This window comes from Bactrocera dorsalis, chromosome 2 (assembly GCF_023373825.1).
Source record: "Bactrocera dorsalis isolate Fly_Bdor chromosome 2, ASM2337382v1, whole genome shotgun sequence".
NCBI classification, from domain to species: Eukaryota; Metazoa; Arthropoda; class Insecta; order Diptera; family Tephritidae; genus Bactrocera; species Bactrocera dorsalis.
In genome coordinates this window covers 87,571,275-87,591,966 of record NC_064304.1, presented here as the reverse complement: position 1 = coordinate 87,591,966, position 20,692 = coordinate 87,571,275, and the positions used below count along the sequence as shown (strand labels likewise).

At 35.4% G+C, this 20,692-nt stretch overlaps 2 protein-coding genes across 4 annotated transcripts in view; one reads left to right on the top strand and one right to left on the bottom strand.

Annotated features, from left to right (window-relative positions):
- Positions 1 to 57: 57 nt before the first annotated feature.
- Positions 58 to 3,102, bottom strand: C149b (Coiled-coil domain-containing protein 149-B). Of its 2 annotated transcripts, none has more exons than XM_049449464.1 (7): positions 3,043 to 3,102; positions 2,218 to 2,652; positions 2,019 to 2,162; positions 1,848 to 1,955; positions 1,645 to 1,729; positions 1,373 to 1,511; positions 58 to 1,037 (listed from the first exon to the last, which is right to left on the bottom strand). In XM_049449464.1, exons 1-7 carry the CDS (start codon positions 3,085 to 3,087, stop codon positions 317 to 319), a joined length of 1,677 nt encoding a protein of 558 aa, XP_049305421.1. In that variant the 5' UTR covers positions 3,088 to 3,102; the 3' UTR covers positions 58 to 316. The 2 variants fall into 2 exon arrangements, with proteins under 2 accessions (XP_049305421.1, XP_011208174.2); XM_011209872.4 differs by lacking the exon at positions 3,043 to 3,102 and adding an exon at positions 2,776 to 2,964.
- Positions 3,103 to 6,276: 3,174 nt separating this feature from the next.
- The window catches only part of LOC105229644 (dynein axonemal heavy chain 5), a 31,911-nt gene continuing 17,495 nt past the window's right edge, over positions 6,277 to 20,692 (top strand). For both annotated transcript variants that reach the window (XM_049449445.1, XM_049449444.1), the window contains exons 1-21: positions 6,277 to 6,552; positions 8,381 to 8,518; positions 9,310 to 9,469; positions 9,820 to 9,967; positions 10,729 to 11,365; positions 11,480 to 11,587; positions 11,795 to 12,673; positions 12,730 to 12,930; positions 13,020 to 13,139; positions 13,322 to 13,478; positions 13,627 to 13,681; positions 14,288 to 14,421; positions 14,514 to 14,725; positions 14,796 to 15,089; positions 15,167 to 15,602; positions 16,011 to 16,210; positions 16,270 to 17,264; positions 17,327 to 18,206; positions 18,279 to 18,451; positions 19,000 to 19,155; positions 19,514 to 19,724. In XM_049449445.1, the coding sequence (XP_049305402.1) occupies positions 6,448 to 6,552; positions 8,381 to 8,518; positions 9,310 to 9,469; positions 9,820 to 9,967; positions 10,729 to 11,365; positions 11,480 to 11,587; positions 11,795 to 12,673; positions 12,730 to 12,930; positions 13,020 to 13,139; positions 13,322 to 13,478; positions 13,627 to 13,681; positions 14,288 to 14,421; positions 14,514 to 14,725; positions 14,796 to 15,089; positions 15,167 to 15,602; positions 16,011 to 16,210; positions 16,270 to 17,264; positions 17,327 to 18,206; positions 18,279 to 18,451; positions 19,000 to 19,155; positions 19,514 to 19,724 (6,399 nt within the window). In that variant the 5' untranslated portion in view covers positions 6,277 to 6,447. The remainder of the gene's footprint in view (positions 6,553 to 8,380; positions 8,519 to 9,309; positions 9,470 to 9,819; positions 9,968 to 10,728; positions 11,366 to 11,479; positions 11,588 to 11,794; positions 12,674 to 12,729; positions 12,931 to 13,019; positions 13,140 to 13,321; positions 13,479 to 13,626; positions 13,682 to 14,287; positions 14,422 to 14,513; positions 14,726 to 14,795; positions 15,090 to 15,166; positions 15,603 to 16,010; positions 16,211 to 16,269; positions 17,265 to 17,326; positions 18,207 to 18,278; positions 18,452 to 18,999; positions 19,156 to 19,513; positions 19,725 to 20,692) is intronic.

Below are 20,692 nucleotides of genomic sequence, written 5' to 3'. Positions count from 1 at the left end.
ACTATGTTAGGTGGATCTATAGAAAAGGGTCAAATATCTGATAAGAAATAAATAAGATAAAATTGACAAGAATTTCTTTATTTATTGTAGAAGTGTATATATACATACATACAATCTACTATATTTGAATTATAATTGTTCTTTTAAATTGGGTCACTGAAATGTGATAATAACTAAATATAAGTACATATACATGTTTCTGTGTAATTCTATAATTATTAAAGTACACTTTTTGTATTGGACTTGCCGATGCTTTAAAAAAGAACTTTCGGATAAAATTTTCCTATTTTAAAAATTTAATCGCAGAAAAATTCTTTTAAACTTCTGTTTGTGATTTTTCTTCTCTTTTTTCAACTTCATATGAAGTGGCAATGTTTGGGAATACTTTTGCATTATCTGCTCTGTCATAGTCACTTACATTTATGTTCACCATTTCATCAAAATCACGCATATCTAATTCATGGAGCGCTTGCTGTACCATCTCAGCCAGCTCTGGTGGTAAGTCTTTTAAATCGTTATACCTTTCTCTAGCGATATCTTTGTCAACGTGATGTGACTGAGAATTTGATTTGTATTTTGTGCTTGAGTTATCTCCCGATTCTGTGGTGGTAGATGGTGCCTTGTACGCATCTATGGCAGCTTTGGAGAATTCGTTGAGACTACGTATACCTAAAGCTTCTGCGAAACCGCCGTACTCTGAAGATAATATACTCCGGCCAGATTCTGTTGATAGAGAGTCTACACAGTCTTCTGATATACCCAAACGAGACGTTTTTGAATCTTCATTTTCAGTTGTCAAAGTTTCAGTATCGTTTAATTTAAGGATTACTGAATATTTCGGATTAGCTGTAGTTGGTGTTACTGTGTCTGTTTCTAATATGTCACTCGAGTCCACAGATGAAGCGCTGTAGTCTTGCAGTAATAACTGAGTAGGTGAGTATTCACTAATGCAAGATGATGTTGTTCCGGTTGTAGTTTCAATGCCTGATAAACACTGAATGCGTTGGTCCAATTCAGCAATTTTTGCCGCAAGAATTCTATGAGGGTATATTATATAAAATAATTCAATTAGAAACAAACCGCGCTATATGTAATGATAAACAAATTCCGAATAATTTCCTCCACATCACAATAGTGAATGGAATATTGCATTGTTTTTAAGGCGCTCATTAATTAGTTAAATTAAAGTAAAAAGTTTCTAAGCTGCTTTGTTTATCTCCGTAAAAATTTGATTTAACAAATATTCTAGAAACTTTTTTTTAATGAATAATTGCTAGCTTAAAAAAATATATATTTATTAATAAAAAATAATTTTCGAATGCTAAAAAAGGAGTAATGTGTTTTCATTTGTGACATCAGCATCTGTTCTTACTTATTGGTTTTTTTCTGATGGTTTAAGGCAATATGTTTATCATTTAAATTATCCAGCAATGCCAAACAAAGAGATTTTAAGTCTTGAATTGTTTCGGTTTTTGTGGGCAAGTCCACACCATTCTCAAGCATTGTTTTAACTGTGAACATAAAGAATAGGGTATCAAATTTAGCTAAATATATTAAAATATACGATTTCTTTTACAAAAAAAAAATGGACTACATTTAACTTTACACAACATCAATGGTTTGACGAACATACTAATGTTTTACCTTGTTTATGAGATAAAATACTTTCATCATTTGCACTAGAACCTAGTTTAATTATACCCTTCTTACGCTTCGTTTCCAACATAGTCTTTGAAGCATGAAATAAGTTAAATTTAATATTAGTTATTTAATGAAACAATGTTTTTAGATAAATCCCCGGAAATTTGAGTCTGTAGATTAATCAATATTTTGTCATTTATTTTTACCTTGTATTTGGTTAACGATTGTTTGGTTATATCAAGCTCGCTTTCAAAGTTTTTTAAACGTTCATGCAGGTACTTATTTTCCAGTAATATGCCATCAATATCAAGGAACTACATTATAAATAAAATTTTAGTTTGTAGTATTTTGCAAGTTATAAGATTTAGATATTTTACCTGTGGATGCGCTTTGTTCGCGTTCAGTGCATTTAACAAGGCATGGTTTAACCGGTGAGCCTTACATTTGTAAGCATCTCGTTCGGATATGATATCTTCTTTTTCATCAATCAAAGTTTTTAAATCAAAGGCTAGTTGCAAATTCTAAAACATAATCTCTAATTGAATATGGATTAAGTGAAGAAAAATATTTTAAAACCTTTTTTTTTAAGTTCTCCAAATGGCAGATAAAACTTGATCGTTCTTTCTTCCATTGAAGGGCTTCGCTATTATTAGTATCATCAGCCATGTCCATTTGAGTTTTTTCACAATTTCCTTCTTTGCTGGATGATCTAAGAAGTTCAATATCACCACGTAGTTCGCTTAATTTTTGTTTCAGAGATTCCACTTCGGTGGTTAGTTTTATATTTCTTTCGCGGGTCTCATGTAATATTGACGCAACACTAGATTTATTACCGTCTATACTCACGCACCCACTGTACCCATTGTTGCGCGTTAAGGCAGAATACCTTAGTTGCAACGTTTCTGCCATCAATTTGAATTGATCACGTTCTGTCCGGAATTGCTCTAATTCTTTGCGTATAATACGTAGAGCTTCCACCTTGCTCATCAGCTTTCTATGTAATGCAGATGTCTGTAAAGAACGTTAATATGCATTATCACCAACTGTGTTTAGAAAATAGAGGAGTGGCAAAATTGTAAGCAGGCAAAATCAACATGCTAATTCGATATGAAACAAATCAATTTCTTCGTTTACGTTGAAGTCTCCCATATGCTCGGTAATCATATTAAAATCAACCGGATCCAAATGATTCTGTGAATGTATTTCCTCTTCCATTAACATATTTTGTTACTTTAATTAAACATTAGTAAACAATTAAATACTTATAAAAGATATGTCAGATTAATGAACAATTTGAAAATTATACCGAATGAAAAAAGTAGGAATGACATTTGAACCTTATCTCAAAATGTGTTGCCATTAAGATTGTATTAAAATATTTGTTTTAAGATAAATTTTTACCAAAATGCTAGGTAATTCTGATCTATTATTCTTGATTATTATCATTATTATAATTGTGTATATAATTATTTAAGTACGAAAACAACACACATTTTTTATTTAATTTCGGCAGTGATAATGAAATTATTTAGTAAGTGCTGACAAATAGCATTGCCAGATAAAATATTTTCTATTATTATTCTTTGGTTTGAGTACATTTACATCAAAGCGAAACACAGCAAGGCGAAGCAAATCTCACCTTTTTATGCTTTGACAAGCAACAGTCGCTATTTTCGTTATAGAGCGTCTTGTCAAGAGTGAATTGTCATGCAGAGCGCGGAAAGCTTTGTGTGAGTGCGCCATAAAAATTTGTTAATATGTTTGACAGTATCTGCAAACTCTAAATAAAGACGGAGCGGCAAATTATTGTCTCTTTTTATCAGTGGCGGATCCAGAGACGATTCTTGGGGGGGCGAAGGAAATTGAATTAATCCTTCGATTTGGGTTTCAAACTTATTATTGCGAGAGAAATACAGTACAAATTATGAAACAAAAATTATCAATTCCAATTTTTAGGTAAACAAAGTGGTTATAATCGAAAAGTCAACCATATGCATGCATTACATAGTGGCTCATTTTATTAAAAATTCAAACAGAAAAATCCTTTTACATTGCGTGTTTCATAACGCAAAACGATGACTGCCAAGTTTTGCGAATCTTTCGATGACTTCTTCGGCGGTGATTTCGATGTCATGATGCGTATGAAGCAACGCTAATCCAACTAGTCTTTCTTGAAGCATGGTCGTCCTAAGCCATGTTTTGATGCGGCGAAGATAAGAGAAAGAACGTTCAGAGCTCGCGTTTGTTACGGGAAGTGTACAGAATACTCGGAGATAGGTGTGGATTGTTGGGAATATGTCGACATCACATTTTCTTAATGTTTCCAGTGCAGAAGTTGGAATTTCGCTGCCTTCAATTTTTTGTTGCTGCTGCCAGTGACATTGCCAGTAGCTTAATTCACCTTTGAATTTGAATTTTTGTACGCTTTTTTCATCATCCAGAAGATTCCCGAATCTTTCTATCAAGCAACCGATTATATCATCGATTTGGTTTTTTTTTTTTGAAAAGACTCAATTAGTAACCATCCAAAACTTCTTGTGAAAAACGAGCTTCCAAATATTCTTTGATGGTATCCAGCAGAAGTATGTAGACAGAGACCCTGTAGTAATCTTCGCAAGTTTTCACGTCGTAATTTTCGCGTTTCGTTTGTCGACCACATGTTCTCGGTTTCGCTTCGTCAACATCGAGTTTTTCCGCCATTTTCTTGGCTTCTGAATAAATCAATCGGAATATTTCATCAACTTTTTCCCTCTTTTTTTCCAACGTGGCAAGCAACGTCCCAATCATTTTTGATGCCTTCGCCAAATCAATTGCTTCCTTTTGAAGAACTACGCTGAGCGAATGGGTGAGCGATAGAATGTCGCTGAGACAGAAGAGCCCGACGATAAATTCGAACTTGCACAAAGCCGATATGAGAATTGTTGCTTTGCCTGTTGTTCCTCTGTTCTTCCACTCACTGATTTTTGACAGAGCTTCGATGATCAACGGTAACTTCACAACAAATTGAAGGACAGTATCGTGCTTTTCTACCCATCTTGTTTCACACAACTGGACAATTCCGATATGACCCTCCCTAATCAGTATAAAGTCAACCGGAAACTGTAAAATCCTTATTTTTGATAAATGAATTATATATAGTATGTACATTGTATATATTTATATCGTATATTATAGGTATCCCGATTTTACCCATTTTTGACAAAAGAGCACATTATTTTTCATTACTGGTGCAGACACCGCTTACGTTGTTATAGCCGAATAAACAACCAGTCATTTCTTCTTTTCACCTTGTCTTTCCAACAGAGTGGAGGGTTTCTCTTACTTTCATCTGAGACTGTTGTTTACTTTTCATTGGGGACGTTTTTCACGTCACGGGTCCCAAGTCCACCGCACAATCCTGAGAACGGCTAGTTCGCCTTCTCACTTCAGCTCGCCTTCAAACGGATGTTCTTTGGCTACCAAGAGGATACTTGGTCTAAAACCGGAAGTCGGAAGTTGCTTGGGCCATGTACATATGTAAAAGAATCGTTTCTGGCCACTCCCAAGTGAATGGCTATCAGAGAACTGTCCTCACTTGCGTGAACTTCTACACATGACTTCCTCCTCCACATTATTATTGGAAAATAATCTATCTGAATTTGAATATCTTATTCTCACATAGAGATATTTATTTACATAAATAAATACGATTTTACGATGGCGATGTAATAACTTAATTATACGCTGCACATACATACATAATATAGCCTGTAAGCTTGCCACGAAGAAGGTAACTTCGGAGACCAATAAAGAATGTGCATATACTCGTACATAAATATATATAAAAGAGCAGCATGGCGAGCTCAGTCGATTTGATCGTGTTCCTTAACATTTGATATATTGATCTGAATCTTCATACATCTCCCATACAAACTAGTGCATCAAAATAAAGGATGTACGAGTATTTATGTTGTATTTCTTATTTGACAAGATATCTTTACGAAATTTGACATGGATTATTGTCAATCTCCGAAGATTGTTCAGACCGAACACTATAGCATATATGTAGGTCAGATGAAGATCCTCATAACAGATATTTTTTCTGATTAAATAATCTTAATTCCCTTTAAGGTTGTTTGTATCAAACAAGGTGGCTGTACTGGCAAACAATTTTCCGTTAGATGCAAATCATTGGTCCTTCATGTTTTCAGAATTAGTAATACATACATGTAGTTAAATTTATAACTTAGGCGCAACCGAAGTTAACTTTTTTGGTTTTTCAAGATTTCAACTCTTGAGTCTCCAGTACACCGACATATTGTATATATAGTATATACACATATGTAAATAACATCTAAAATTTAGTTTTATTTAGACTTTACACATCAGATTCTTATATAATATTAGGCCATTGTGTAAATAAATACCAAGAGATTTTACTAAATCTCACGTGTAAAGCCAATATACCATTTATTATATAAATATTATATACATAAGTACCATAGGTATTTTTGAAATTATGTACAATATATGTAATACAATAAATCGAATATACCTTTGCTATTGAAATTTCCAGCAGGGCAAGAAGATTTCAGTTAGAATTCCTATGGAATCAGGCTTGTTTGATCGATGTCTAGGCAGTATCTGCAAATATTTATTTGAGTACGAAAGGCATTGTCGATTCAATCGTCACTCATAATACGTTGAACGCAGTAACTATCTAAATGATTCAGACAATTTTTGAGTGTGAAATCTGTTAATTGCGAGCTTTAAATTTTGATTTTTGTGCACGTTTTTGTGTTAAATGTAAATCGCAGTGTGAAGACAATGTTTGTACATAAAAACACTCGAGCGCAGTTCGCCCAGCATGCGGCAGCAATACGAGGCGACAGCAGCTCTGAGGACGAGGAAGAAGGAGGCGATGCATTGCAGGTGAAATCCTGCTATCTAATTATACTACTATGAATTTGTATTAAAATATTAAAAATTCAACATACCTATGTATGTATTTTCGTAATATAATATTTCTAAATGATATAACAGGTTATGTATACGCGTAGTGTCATTAGTTGTACTCACACACAGGTCCAGGAATATACATAATTATGCCGTCGCAAGAATTTGATATGAATTATTCTTATACAAGTATTATGTAATTTGGCAGCATGTTTTTTAATGTTGTGCCCGCATTCATACTACCCATCATATGTACATATAAAAAAATTCATTTATTTGACTGTGTTTCCGAAAGACAGTTCATACACACATACATATGTAATTCTTAAGTGGAAATTATAAAAACATAGATAGTATATGTATAGTATGTATGGCAGTTTTATATAAACAAATTTTGTTCAAATCGTGTTCTCTAAGGTATTATTAATAGATTTGATTTTTTTTTTATAATTCTACTTTTATTAAATTACTATGATCTAAAAAATCATGAATTAGGAATTGCATATTCCATAATAATTTCAAAATAGTTTAATTAAATTTTTTGTTCTCGTTTACGTCAAAAAGATAGGATAGGTTAAGTTTTTGAAAGAAATAAAGACGGTTTCCACAGAACAGCTAGTTTCGAATTTCAATCCAAAGACAGCTCCTCTCACAGACAGCTGTGAGCTAAGATTGCAAGCTTACAAATAAAATGGAGAAAATGAGGACGATTTGCTCACCAATTTAGAAAAAAATTAAAAATGCATATATATCGCATGATTTAAGTTGTCGAAACTTGGAGAAAGCAATGTTATGATGTGGGACGGAACTGGTTATCGCGGAAAAACTGAAACAAAGTTCATATTGTCGAAGATGAAGAGTAAATATCATTTCAATTTAGTTTGTATATTGAATTAATATAATTGTAAATTGTTTGGGATATTTACTAAGATAAGTTTCATAAATAAGAAATGTGGAAAAAAATGAAATATGCAGAAATAGGAGAAATAGGAGAGAGAATTATAAAAATCTAATAAAGTAGAATGTGTGGACGGAATTTGTATTTATTTTTTGATATTGATACTGATGCGGAATTGTGGCAAATTCTCTCCTATAGATGGAAAGAAAAATGGAAATATAATTGTAAATTAATAATTTTACGATTAACAAGAAAGAATTAAGTCTCTTTTCATAGTTTTCCTCATCACTGTACATGATGATGAGGTTTTATGACATTAATTAGTAATGCCAACTTTGACTTAACTTTTCTCTTTACAGAATATGTTTCTTGTTTAATTATGCTTTAAACATATTTTCGATTTATTTCCCAAAAGATATACAGACCTATATATACATATGTATATATAAATTTTTGAGAGTTTTTGTTTTAGCTCAACTTATTTGTCTGGTTGGTATTTTGAAATCTGATTAGGTATTTTGCATTTTGGTCGTTGGAATTCAGTAGTTTTTAAATGTATTTCTGCATATAACCAGAAAATCGGGCTTATAACCTCTTTATATAACTTTTTGAATTTTATACACTAATTCCCTTTTTGGTATTTCCGATATTTTTGCTTTTTGCGGATGTTATTGTATCCTTTGGTGATCCACAACATATAACCAAAACATACACAATCACATACATATATGTACATATGTATGTATACATGTTTATTTTAACCAAATTGATATCATTGCGTGAGTCGGTGTATAAATACTTGGACATATATCCTGTTACTCAATTTAAATAAACGGATTCAACTACCGAATCATAAAAAAATAACCTTAATGAAAAATAATGGCTACCGACGCTGACGAAGCACAGAGACGCCGCGAAGAATGCGAACGAAAAGCTCGACGAGGGGAAATGGATCCCCGTTTGGAGTTCACATTCCAACTGTTAATAGATGCAACTCAACTGCCAAGGCATCAACTAATGGATTATATATTCGAGGGGGACATGGTAGGTACTCATAAACTAATGAAGCGGCAATACTGCAATAGACATACATACATATGTGTGTGTGCATGTACATGATGCATTTTTTCAGTGAATGCCCCCGTTTTACACACAGTAAGGAGTTACACCAAAAAAAAAAATTATAAGTTCTGTAACATACGTATGTATGTCTGTATGTGATTGTTTTTTTTTATTGAGCTCACTCCCTAAAGTGCAAACGTTTTTTTTAATATTTATTTAGGTTATATACATATATATTAATGATACTGTAGAAAAATGGTATTATATAATATATTTTTTTAAAGCAACAAAACAATTTGCTAATAATAAAATATAAACGGGAATGTAGTTTTTTTATTAACAGTTATTTGTCAAATAAAAGAAAGTTTAACAGTTTTATTAGTATGGAGTATACAGTAGATTTAATAAAAAATAAAATTATACTTCCTATCCTTTTTGATGATTCAGATCGTAAAGAGAGAACCGGGCCAAGGGAGGACGTAAAATGTAAATAATTGTTGCAGAGCACCGGTCCGTCCTGAGAGCTCCGGGCCTGAAGGGAATTGTCCTCCATCTACCCCTCTCTCTCGGCCACTGTTGATGATATACAATTCATTTTCATTTCTGTCTTGTTTTTTCAAAATACTATTAACAGCGCATAAAGGGCTACATTTCTTTAATGAAAATGATCACTCCTAATGCATTTACTTGCATGTACACATACATATGCGTAGTTAGTTTTATAAATTTTATATTCACACGAAGTAACACATAAATTTCTTTTTATCCGTTAGTTGGACGAAATCAATCAACTCTTTTTACCCAATATGAAAAATAAACTTCTGTGGTTTTATCAGGAAGTCGACGAGCCTGATCCACAACCAGCGCAGGATCCCAACAAACCTGGACCCTCGCGTAGTGGCATCGCATCGAGCTGCTCCAAAACACCACAGGGTACTCAACAAAGAAAAAAATACATACACATAATGCAATAAAAAAGACATTGGTTCAAAAGTTTTTGCAGTAATGAAAAAAATTTGTATTTATATAAGTATGTATATATGTACGTAGTATATATATTTATGTGTGTGCACATAAATGGTCTGTTCAAACCCATACCATATCCTTAACGATAAACGATGGTATTTACAAATGTAAATCATACATACATATGTATATACTGACATATACATACATATATTCATAAACGTTTGAAAAGACATACAAAGATATATAAATGTATCTTTCATATTATTATTGGCTTATTAATATTCTGTGTTGTGTTGGGTTCCGTTATTTAACAGGGTCATCACCCAGCGGATTTTCGCCGCCGAAGCCGAAAAAATTGTTTCTAACTGATGGATGGACTTGTGCTTTTACCGGGATTTGTATTTACATCTTTCGCGTGAATACTTCAAAACAATTGCCTGAGGAAGGATTTCAAAAGGACTTGTAAGTTTGATAGGTTTATGTTAAAGCGTAAACCCTACAGAGGTTAATTTGCTTTTTTCCTTTAAACAAAATGTTGTTAACATGAATTATTACTTTAGCTAATGCCCATGTTATTATGTGTTTTCCAAAATTTATATATACACTCAAACATGCTCATTGTATCCCAAAACAAATATGTTGTTTTATGTACGAATACACATGTCTATGAACTGCGATTATTCGATTATTTTGGTCAAAAGATAAAAAAGGTATTCTGAAGTATGCTGAGAAACTCTAGAAACTAAGTCTCTAAAAAGAAAAGAAATTTGCACTGTTGAAACGTCTTACGCCCCTCACTGCTGTAACTAGCTCAATTCGCTTAATGGAGCGTTTGCTGAGCTTGCAAGTAGCCCGCTGTCCAGGAATAGACCGCCTTTTATTGTTTTATAAACATCTGCACATCTAAGAACTAAAAACAAGGTCAGTTATTTACGAAATTTGTAAAGTCTATTCAAAGTGTTCCACTAGCATAGCATGTTTCGGTTCCTTGCAATATTTGGGCCTTGTAGTCGTAATTTATAGGATTTATGACCTCTATGAAGTGGACGCATGATGTGTAGGCAGTCAATCTCAAGTTTAGTTGTGTCAAATAATTGCTCACGCTATGTAACATATTCCCGGGACCACAATAACGCGTGGCCCGATCTGCTAATATAGTTATAGATATACATATGTATATGCTATACAGTCTTACAACTTTTTTCTTACCCTGTCATTATCAGATACTGCGGCGTTATCGATGCGAAAAATATCGGACTTGTCACCTCTATTGAGCGTATTGTTGAGTACGTATTCATGCAGGCCTTAGCATTCCCTAGTTTGGAAGGGGATGAGGACGATGTAAGTTGCGGACTGATTAAAGGACAGTTGTTACCGGGTTTGAGATCATTTTGCAGTGCTTTACGTGTTTGTGAGCAAGTTTGCGATCATGTTAATATATTTGACGACAAATGTGATATGTTCGAGAAGATTGAACACGTCGAAGAGGTCAAGGATATGGCGAAAAATCAAGAGTTTTGTGTGCAACTGGAAGAGCGCGTAAATAATTGGATAAAAGGTGTTATGAAAATACTTGGTGAAAGCGAACAGTTGCGCAAAGAGAACGATTCAAGTGGACCACAGGATGAGTTGGAATATTGGAAGAAGCGAGGTGCTCAATTTTCGCAATTGCTCGCACATTTGCAAGATCGTGAGGTGCAATATACATTACATTGCTTATTTTTGGCTGGCTCCCGCGTTATGCGAGTATGGAAAGAAACCGATCGAAAAATAACATTCTGCTACAACGAAGCACGCGATAACTCAAAATTCATTCAAGCAATGGAAACGTGTTGTCACTCTCTGTATTTAGATGATCCGGTATGTAATTTTTTTTTAATATAATCCGTTTTTGTTCCAAATTGCATTGCTTAAATAAATCTTAAATTTATCATATTTACTAGATTCTACTTTTTATTTTTCTTTCTTTATAAGGTCTGCATGAAACAGTCCATACTAAGTCTACTTCAAACGGTGCGCCTTATCTATAGTGTTTCACAATTTTATAACACATCCGAAAGAACCTCTTCCCTCATGGTGAAGGTTCGTATTTTAATTGTTATTTTAATAACACTGGTCTACAATAGTTTTGTTCCCTTAGTTATAAGATTGAGCCAATTTGAAAAATATAGTTTTGAAAAAATATTTAAGAAAACTGCTCAAAATATTTTATATTTTTATTTTTTATATCCCTAACATTAGTTAGAGAAATACCTTTGTTTACTTGTTTTGTTATAATATTTTTTACAGATTACTAATCAAATGATTGAGACTTGCAAGTCCTACATAACATGTCGAAGTAAAGAGACTATTTGGTCACAAGATCGCAATGTCATACGTACAAAATTAGGCAATTGCATTAAGCTTAATCATATATACCATGAAACATACTACACTGTAAGGGAGCAACCCTTTCTGCCTAATCAAACTCCGTTTGGTTTTTCGGAAAATTTCGTTTTTGGAAAATTTGATACATTTTGCGACCGTCTATCGAAAATTATTTCTATGTTCAATCTGATCGAAGATTATACTCACCTATTCGAACGTCGTTTGGAGGGTCTATTGCTAGGTGAAACACTACAGGATGCCAGCAATCATTTTGAGGAAGCTAAGAAAGAGATTTTATTGAAGAAATATGATTACTTGGATCATCGAAATGGCGAGTTCAATGACGATTTCGAACGTTTTATGAGTAAAACCGACGCACTAAAGGACACTATAGCCACACTTATTGAAACCAATTTTGACACGGTGTGGGAGACACCACAATGCATTCGATTTCTTACCCGTTTTGAAAAGGTTAGTGAGAAGATACCACTCAGTCGGATGGATGAAAAGTATGTGCGCATTATAAAATATGTGGATAAGGAAGTAGACAGGGTGAATAAAATGTTTAGGAAACAACGTGATGATCCGCCCGTTTGTAGAAATTTCCCGCCAATTGCCGGACGTATCCGTTGGAGTCGCGCATTGGATGACCATATGAAAGAACTGATGGAGGCCGTACTCGATCATAAGGTGCTGAGTGGATTACCGTTAACAAAAGACTTGGAGAATCGCTATAATAATGTCACAACGTTGTTAAGAGAGTTCGAAACCGAGATTGTGTCCATTTGGCTAGATCAGGATGTAAGATGTAAGAAAAACTGGAAAAATTGATATAATTAGACAATTATTAACCATAGGTTAGCGTCGCCGATGCGTGTCTACTACAGCCACTGTTAGCTCTTCAAGGTGATCGCTTATTCGTCAATTTGCATCCCACTATACCCCTGCTGATACGCGAAGCTAAGATGTTGGCTAAGTTAAATGTTGAATTGCCAATCGTGGCGGCTACACTGATGAGCCGGCAAAAGTATTTCACTACTATACAGGACTCATTGAATGTGAGTGAAGGACATTTGTTTTGCCGATTTTTTTTCTACTCATACTACGTACGGCATGCACTATGTTTATTCAAATTGATTGCTTACAGTGCTTGATCAAAATGTTTTTGACAACCGTGCGCGCCGTCAAATTGGAAGTGCGTCCTTTGTTTCTGCCACAATTGGTGCGCCTAACAGCAATGTTAAAGCCTGGCCTCCACACAATAAATGTAAGTTAGAATTATGTTGTTGAGCATGCTGAGGATGTCAGCTCTTCATGCTTTATCAGTTGTCATTTGCTCGGTAACATAATTCAATTAAATTACCGCAATAAGTCTCTACGACCACTGCCTCTAGCTACCTTTATGCTCGCAGGACTTGTTTTTGAGAATTTTATTTATTTATTTTAAAGTGGACTCATCAAAATTGGACGGAGTTCTATGAACGTTGTAAACGGGCAATCGAGACTTTTAATGTACTCGTAGCACGTGTGCACGACATCTACTCCAACCGAATATTAAATGTGCTCATGTGGATGCAGGATGTCTCTTTACAGGTTTTGCCTGCAGGTAAAAATACGTACATACCTACATAGAGATAATTATATCTTTAATTCCGTTGGAACATAACATATGTAAACATACAAAGCAATATAAAGCTACAGAATCTTACTAGACATACTTCTTATAGTTTGTCTTTGTATTTTCTTTAATTTAGAAGATGAAATCTGGACTGTGGAGGAATTTTTGGAGAAAAGCGAAGATGCTTGCAGGTCAGTCGACATACATCATTGTTATTGTATTTACCTTAAATTTTTTCCATGCACGTGTTATTGATATTCGCTCCTTCTACCTTGCTGAGGGACGATTTGGTGTATTTTATATGTAGAACATCTTGATACTCGAAATCAAAATCTATATCTAAATACTCCATAAGTGTGAAAAAGCTTATAACAGAGTTTTAAGCGCGAATTGTGCAAGTATTAGAGTATCTTCGCTACGCCAAACAGAAAATTTCAACTATTGTTAACAATTTCAATTGCTTTATAACTGTATAATTCAAATATTTCAAAAATTAGGAAATGGAAAAGTAAAGCTCATTTTCAATTAATATACAACACTCCACTGGAACCTTGCTTCTCGTTACTTACTGGTATATGACTGAGAAACACAGTTGCGAAATTGGGCAGTTAAACTGTTTAGTCAATTTATGGTTGCCAAATTCGTATGCCTAATTATGCATACTATATATAGTTATATGACTATTTCTTATACAAGTATAATATAGGTGTACTCGTATTTGGTTATGTTTATGTTCTTGTGAATACTTCTTTGGTTGAATTTAGTGGTTAAATATTGTGTGGTGTTCGCCTTTTCAGACGGGCTGCTATTGAATTGAACCGCAAAAGTCAAATGGTGTCAGAGGCAGTGGAGGAAGTTTTGAATTTGGTTGACAAGGCGACTGAGACATTCAAGCAAATCGCAGGCGATGATATAGTTACATTGTTTGATGGTATACGCGCTTACATACATACATACATGCCTTATTGATATTTGAAGGCATATCGCTTTAACCGTATTCAATATGTTTCATTTGTGCAATAGCTACTTCACGAAATCAGACGCAACCATCATCGGCCCGAAAGGGAGATGCAGAAGGCGCTGGAGCTGTGCCAAATGCTGCCGGTGCTAGTGCGAACGGTGGCGGTGGTGGTAGTGTGGGTACCCAGCAGCAAGATTGGAGTATATTATGGTCATGCTTTGAGAATCCTTTGACTCTTCTTTCCACCACTGAGAGTCTTCCTAAGGGAATGCAAGTAATTAGTGATTTTACATATGCACAAAGGTGCACAGAATATTTGATTGGGGTTGTTAATGCACTTATAGGATATGGTCTGCAATGCAGTGGTGGAAATGCGACGATACTATAGTCGAAAGGTAATTGATGTGCTGATTAAGGTAATACGTGGCGCGTTAGATACTATTAGGCGTCGGTTTATTGACGATGAGAATGAGACCATATTGAAAAAGCCGATATTCGCACTAAATGCGCAGTTGCAGATCCCAAACGTGGTGATCAAACCGAACCTTGATGAGTTGCAAGAGATACTGACAACCGCTGGTAAAAATATCACCGGCATTGCCAAAGGCGTGGCACAGTGGACTAGCGGCAAAGAACCGGCAAGCATAACAAACAGAATAGCTGTTGCCACTGAACTAAGCGAATTATGTAATTTATTTTGATGTACTTCCAATAGCAAGTGTCAACAACGCCTCAGCCACGAATTGGACGAAATCACAATACCGGAAATCGTGCACGTCGTCGCAAACTATACACTCTGGCCTCGGAGGAACGTCCACAAATGCCTCATATGCTGAAATCGTTTTATGCCGCTATCATGGATAATAAAGAGGTGGCGAAGGCGCTAAATTTGCTCTCAAATTGTACAAAAAATATCAAACCCGAAATACAAACCTACATAAAACGTTGGAAACCATACCATTTCCTATGGAAAAATGATCGTACCACTCGTCAATTAATGGAGTTTGGTTTGCAGGAATTCGAATCAACTTTACGGTGCTTGGCCGAATTGGACGCCAATTTGCTAGTAGAGCCCGAAATGGAGGTGTTTGGTCATTGTGTATCCGTTTACAATGAACGACTTAAATATGGATTGGCCATTGAGATCAAATGTAAGTGAAAATGCGTTGCAAAAGTGGAAATTGATTATTAGCATGGCAAATTATAGTAATTGGCATTACAGTGAATTCCATAGTCGACTTTCTTTTGAATTTTACTGCTATTGATTTTTGTTAACTGCGAGCAAACGATTTGCTTAGCACCAAACAGGGCTTCACCCAAATCAATGCCACTGCTTACGTTTGAAGTGTAAATCAGCACTCATTATTTTGTTATGAACTGAACGAACTTTTTGAATGGTAGCGTTTAACAAGTGCATAGTACTTGCAACGAATTGATTACAATTGTTATGTATTGATATTAAGCAATGGTTTGTGCGAGAAATTTAGAAAATACCTGAGTTTTTAGATTTTATATTTTGGTTTTATTTCTTCAATATGTAAACAATTATGTGTTTTTAGCTTGTAATCATAAGATCGGACAAGCTATGAAGAAGAAATACAAAAAAGAGATGGACTACGTCTACGCGGTAATCAATGAAATGGATCGCAAGTTGGACAGGCCAATACGTGATCTCGATGATGTGCGCATGATAATGGAAACCTTAAGTAAAATAAGAGAGCAAGAAGTTGATATGGAGTTGCGCATTGATCCAATAGAAGTAAGATGATATTGTTTTATATTCGATGCTGTCGTTATCAGATATTTTTGCATTACCAGGAGGCATTTAATGTACTTACCCGCTTTGAGGTGCAAGTAGAACGTGAACAATTCGACTTGGTAGATAACTTACGGAGTACTTTTCAGAATTTATTGTCTTGTGCCCTTCAAGCTCAAGTGAAACTGCTTGATATGCAACCGTCCTTTCAGGATGATCTCAAGAACAATTTAGAGAAATTTAAACAAGATAAAATACAATATGTAAATGAATATCGCAATGCTGGTCCTATGCAACCTGGGCTAACCCCACGTGAGGCCTCCGATCGCTTAATTTTATTCCAAAATCGTTTCGAGGGTATGTGGCGTCGCCTGCAAACCTACCAGAATGGTGAAGAATTATTTGGTTTACCACAAACTGACTACCCGGAGTTGGGTCAGATACGGAAAGAATTAAATTTGTTGCAGAAACTCTATAAATTGTATAATGATGTCATAGATCGCGTGAGCAGTTATTATGATATACCATGGAATGAAGTGGACATCGAAGAGATCAACAACGAACTAATGGAGTTCCAGAATCGCTGCCGTAAACTTCCAAAAGGTTTGAAAGAGTGGCCGGCTTTCCATGCACTCAAGAAAACCATCGACGATTTCAATGATATGTGCCCATTATTGGAGTTGATGGCGAATAAGGCAATGAAGCCTCGACATTGGCAACGCATCATGGACGTTACCAAATATATCTTCGAATTCGATTCGGAAGGATTCTCATTGAAGAATATATTGGAGGCGCCTCTGCTTAAACACAAAGAGGATATTGAAGATATTTGTATTAGTGCAATGAAAGAGAAGGATATCGAGGCTAAATTAAAGCAAGTCACAAACGAATGGTCCGTTCATGAATTACAATTCATGAGTTTCAACAACCGCGGTGAACTGTTACTGCGCGGTGATACGACAGCTGAGACAATAGGTCAGCTAGAAGATAGCTTAATGGTGTTGGGGTCATTGCTATCCAATCGCTACAATGCACCATTTCGTAAACAAATTCAACAGTTAGTTTGTTGTATCAATTTCCAATTAAATAATAATAACAATTGTACTTTGTTCATTCCAGATGGGTCTATGATTTATCGAACTCGAATGAGATTTTAGAACGTTGGTTGTTGGTGCAGAATATGTGGGTTTATTTAGAGGCTGTGTTTGTAGGTGGTGACATTGCTAAACAGCTTCCGAAAGAAGCCAAGAGATTCTCTAAAATCGACAAATCCTGGCAAAAGATAATGCAACGTGCACATGAGACTCCGGGCGTGGTTGCATGCTGTGTCGGTGACGATCTTCTTAAACAGCTGTTACCTCATTTGCAGGAACAGTTGGAAATATGTCAGAAATCACTGAGTGGCTATTTGGAACGCAAACGAATGATGTTTCCACGTTTCTTTTTTGTTTCTGATCCAGCACTCTTAGAGATACTAGGCCAGGCTTCTGATTCACATACTATACAAAATCATTTACTATCCATTTTCGATAATACGCGCAAAGTGAAATTCCACGACATTGAATACAACAAGATGATGGCAATCATCTCTAGTGAGGGTGAGATGATACAATTAGATCGCGCGATTCGTGCTGAGGGTTCCGTCGAGACATGGCTAACTCAGTTGCTGGTCACCGCACAGCAGTCATTGCATTCGATTATCCGCACCGCTTATGCAACAATAAATGATCCAAATTTCACCTTGTTGGGATTTTTAGAGAAAGTCCCAGCGCAAATTGGTCTTTTGGGTATACAAATGATTTGGACACGCGACGCGGAAATGGCGCTGATGCAGGCCAGGCATGAGAGGAAAGTCATGTCGGAGACGAATAATAAGTTCCTTGAAATTCTAAACACACTAATTGATCAAACCACAAGAAATTTGACCAAAATGGAGCGAACTAATTTCGAAACCCTAATTACCATACATGTACATCAACGGGATATATTCGATATATTGGTAAGTTTGTATGCACCGAAAAATTCAAAACATTTAAAAGACATGTGCGTGTGCGACAATCTTTGTTTTCAGTGCCGGATGAACATTAAATCAGCAAACGATTTTGAGTGGTTAAAGCAGTGTCGTTTTTACTTCAAAGAGGACTTGGACAAAACTTGGATTTCAGTAACAGACGTAACCTTCACTTATCAAAATGAATATTTGGGTTGCACAGATCGTTTGGTGATCACGCCGCTAACAGATCGGTAAGATGAGCGCAAAAATTGGTGGGAGGTGTTAATTAACTGAGACTAATGAAGGCTTTTGGGTTGATCGTTCTCACTTTGTTAGCACGATCGCACATTAATTTAACGTTTAAATCGATGAAATTAGGAGCAAACCAAAAGTGTGCTGTCAACATGAGGTATAAAAACATACACTGCTGTTTGAAATTTTAACGGTGAAACATATGTATTTACTAAAAACGTTAATTAGCACGGAGATTTCAAAATTTCGTTGTTTTAGTTAGTTTGGTCCAAGGAGCGCCTAAAGAAATTAATTTGATGATGACTATGAACGGTGAGAAATTAAATCTCCTTATTTTTTCTTACGTGCTGCAGCAAATTAATTTGATAAAAAAATATAGATAAAAGGGTATATATGAATCAATCAAATTAAAGTTAAAGGGTTAAGTACGAATTAATTGCCAATTTACCATATATGCTCAAAGCATTCAACCAAATTGTATGTATTTGAATTTTTCTTTGCTCGTTTTATGATTGCTGTGGAATTGCCTTCTATTACTGTCGCGTAGTTGTTACATCACACTCGCCCAGGCGCTAACACTGAGCATGGGTGGCGCACCATGTGGTCCAGCGGGTACCGGAAAAACGGAAACTGTAAAGGACATGGGAAAGACGCTGGCTAAGTACGTGGTTGTATTTAATTGCTCCGACCAAATGGATTACAGGTATTAAAATGTAGCACCGCAGTAAATTTCACGTAAGCTATACTGTACAATGTAAGAATATGTGAGGTATTCCAGAGTTCAGCATGTTCCTTTAACCCTAATGATAACAGATAGAGTTAAACTCTTTATAAATAGCAATTAGGTAACAAAAATTTCTTAAATTTATGTAATAACAATTACAAAAAGCGAAATGTAATAGTAAGAATGTTTAAGATTTCTGCATAAAAATTTTTAATCTGTATGGTTCAAGCATAAATTGTCATTGAATTTTTTGCTCGTGTCATAAGAAATTTCTGCACTTGAATATTGCTTTATTAATGACATGGACGTCTGATAAAAATTATTATTTGTTAAACAGGGGCCTCGGTCGTATCTACAAGGGCTTGGCTCAGTCTGGCACGTGGGGTTGTTTTGATGAGTTCAACCGCATCGAACTTCCGGTCTTGTCGGTTGCAGCGCAACAAGTTGCAGTGGTATTAACAGCCAAGAAGGAGAAAAAGAAAACATTTATATTCACCGATGGCGATACGATTGAGATGAATCCTGAGTTTGGCATATTTATAACAATGGTAAGTGGCAGAGTTGCATAATGTGGAGGGCATGGAGGTGCAATTGCAATGGTGTGGTAACAAATTTTCTCCAAACTATTAAACAGCCGAGCTCCCAGATAAGGACATTTACGACAAACATTTGTTGCTCACAGAAATAAACTTTTAATTACTATTATGCGCGCATACGCATACATAACCATGGGCAAATACTGGTGCAGACTACGAGCAGTGTTAGTATGGACAAAGTTTGTTATTTAAATTCCATTAAAGTGTGCCTCATTAAAGAAACAATTCGTGTATTGTCGCGGTGGTTGCCGGCGGGTGATTGCCAAATTGACACGCGGTGCTGAACTTTCTTCTTTCGCGACGCTGCCTCGAAAAGTATAAAAAGTGTATAATGTCCGACGTTCAGGGTTTGTGTTTTCGCGTTTTTTGTTCTCCTTCATTGTTTCTTCTCGTCTTTGTATGTCAAGCTTTAAAATACCTTCATTGTGAAAGTGTATTGGGACGGAAAATTAAATTTGGTTTAACTCGGCTTGTATATGTTGTTAATTAATTTGCTAAAAATTAGTGCTATGCCCAAGTCATACATACATATGTATATAAATAGGCAATATACACAACTTATAATTGTTATAAATCTGAGGCTGCCTAAATAAAATACAGTCAATTCTATAAAGATAGTTTTTTTAACCACAAAAAGTGATTACGCTCTCTAATGAGTTATATTTTTGTGTTTAACAAATATGGGACTACCTAGTTGGGTTGAAATAGTTGTAGAAACAGTTGTCTGCACTACCGGGTAGTGAGGTATGCATGGGGGAGTGTATTAGTGCGACCCTTAACAGCTTGGCTCTGCCGGTATTAATATTTGTTGACAAGTGTTAATGGCTTATGGCACCACTGCAAGCGACATGTAAATACATACGTATGTGTGTGCATAAGAGTGTTAGCGCTTATGGAGACATCCACTCCAACATACATGT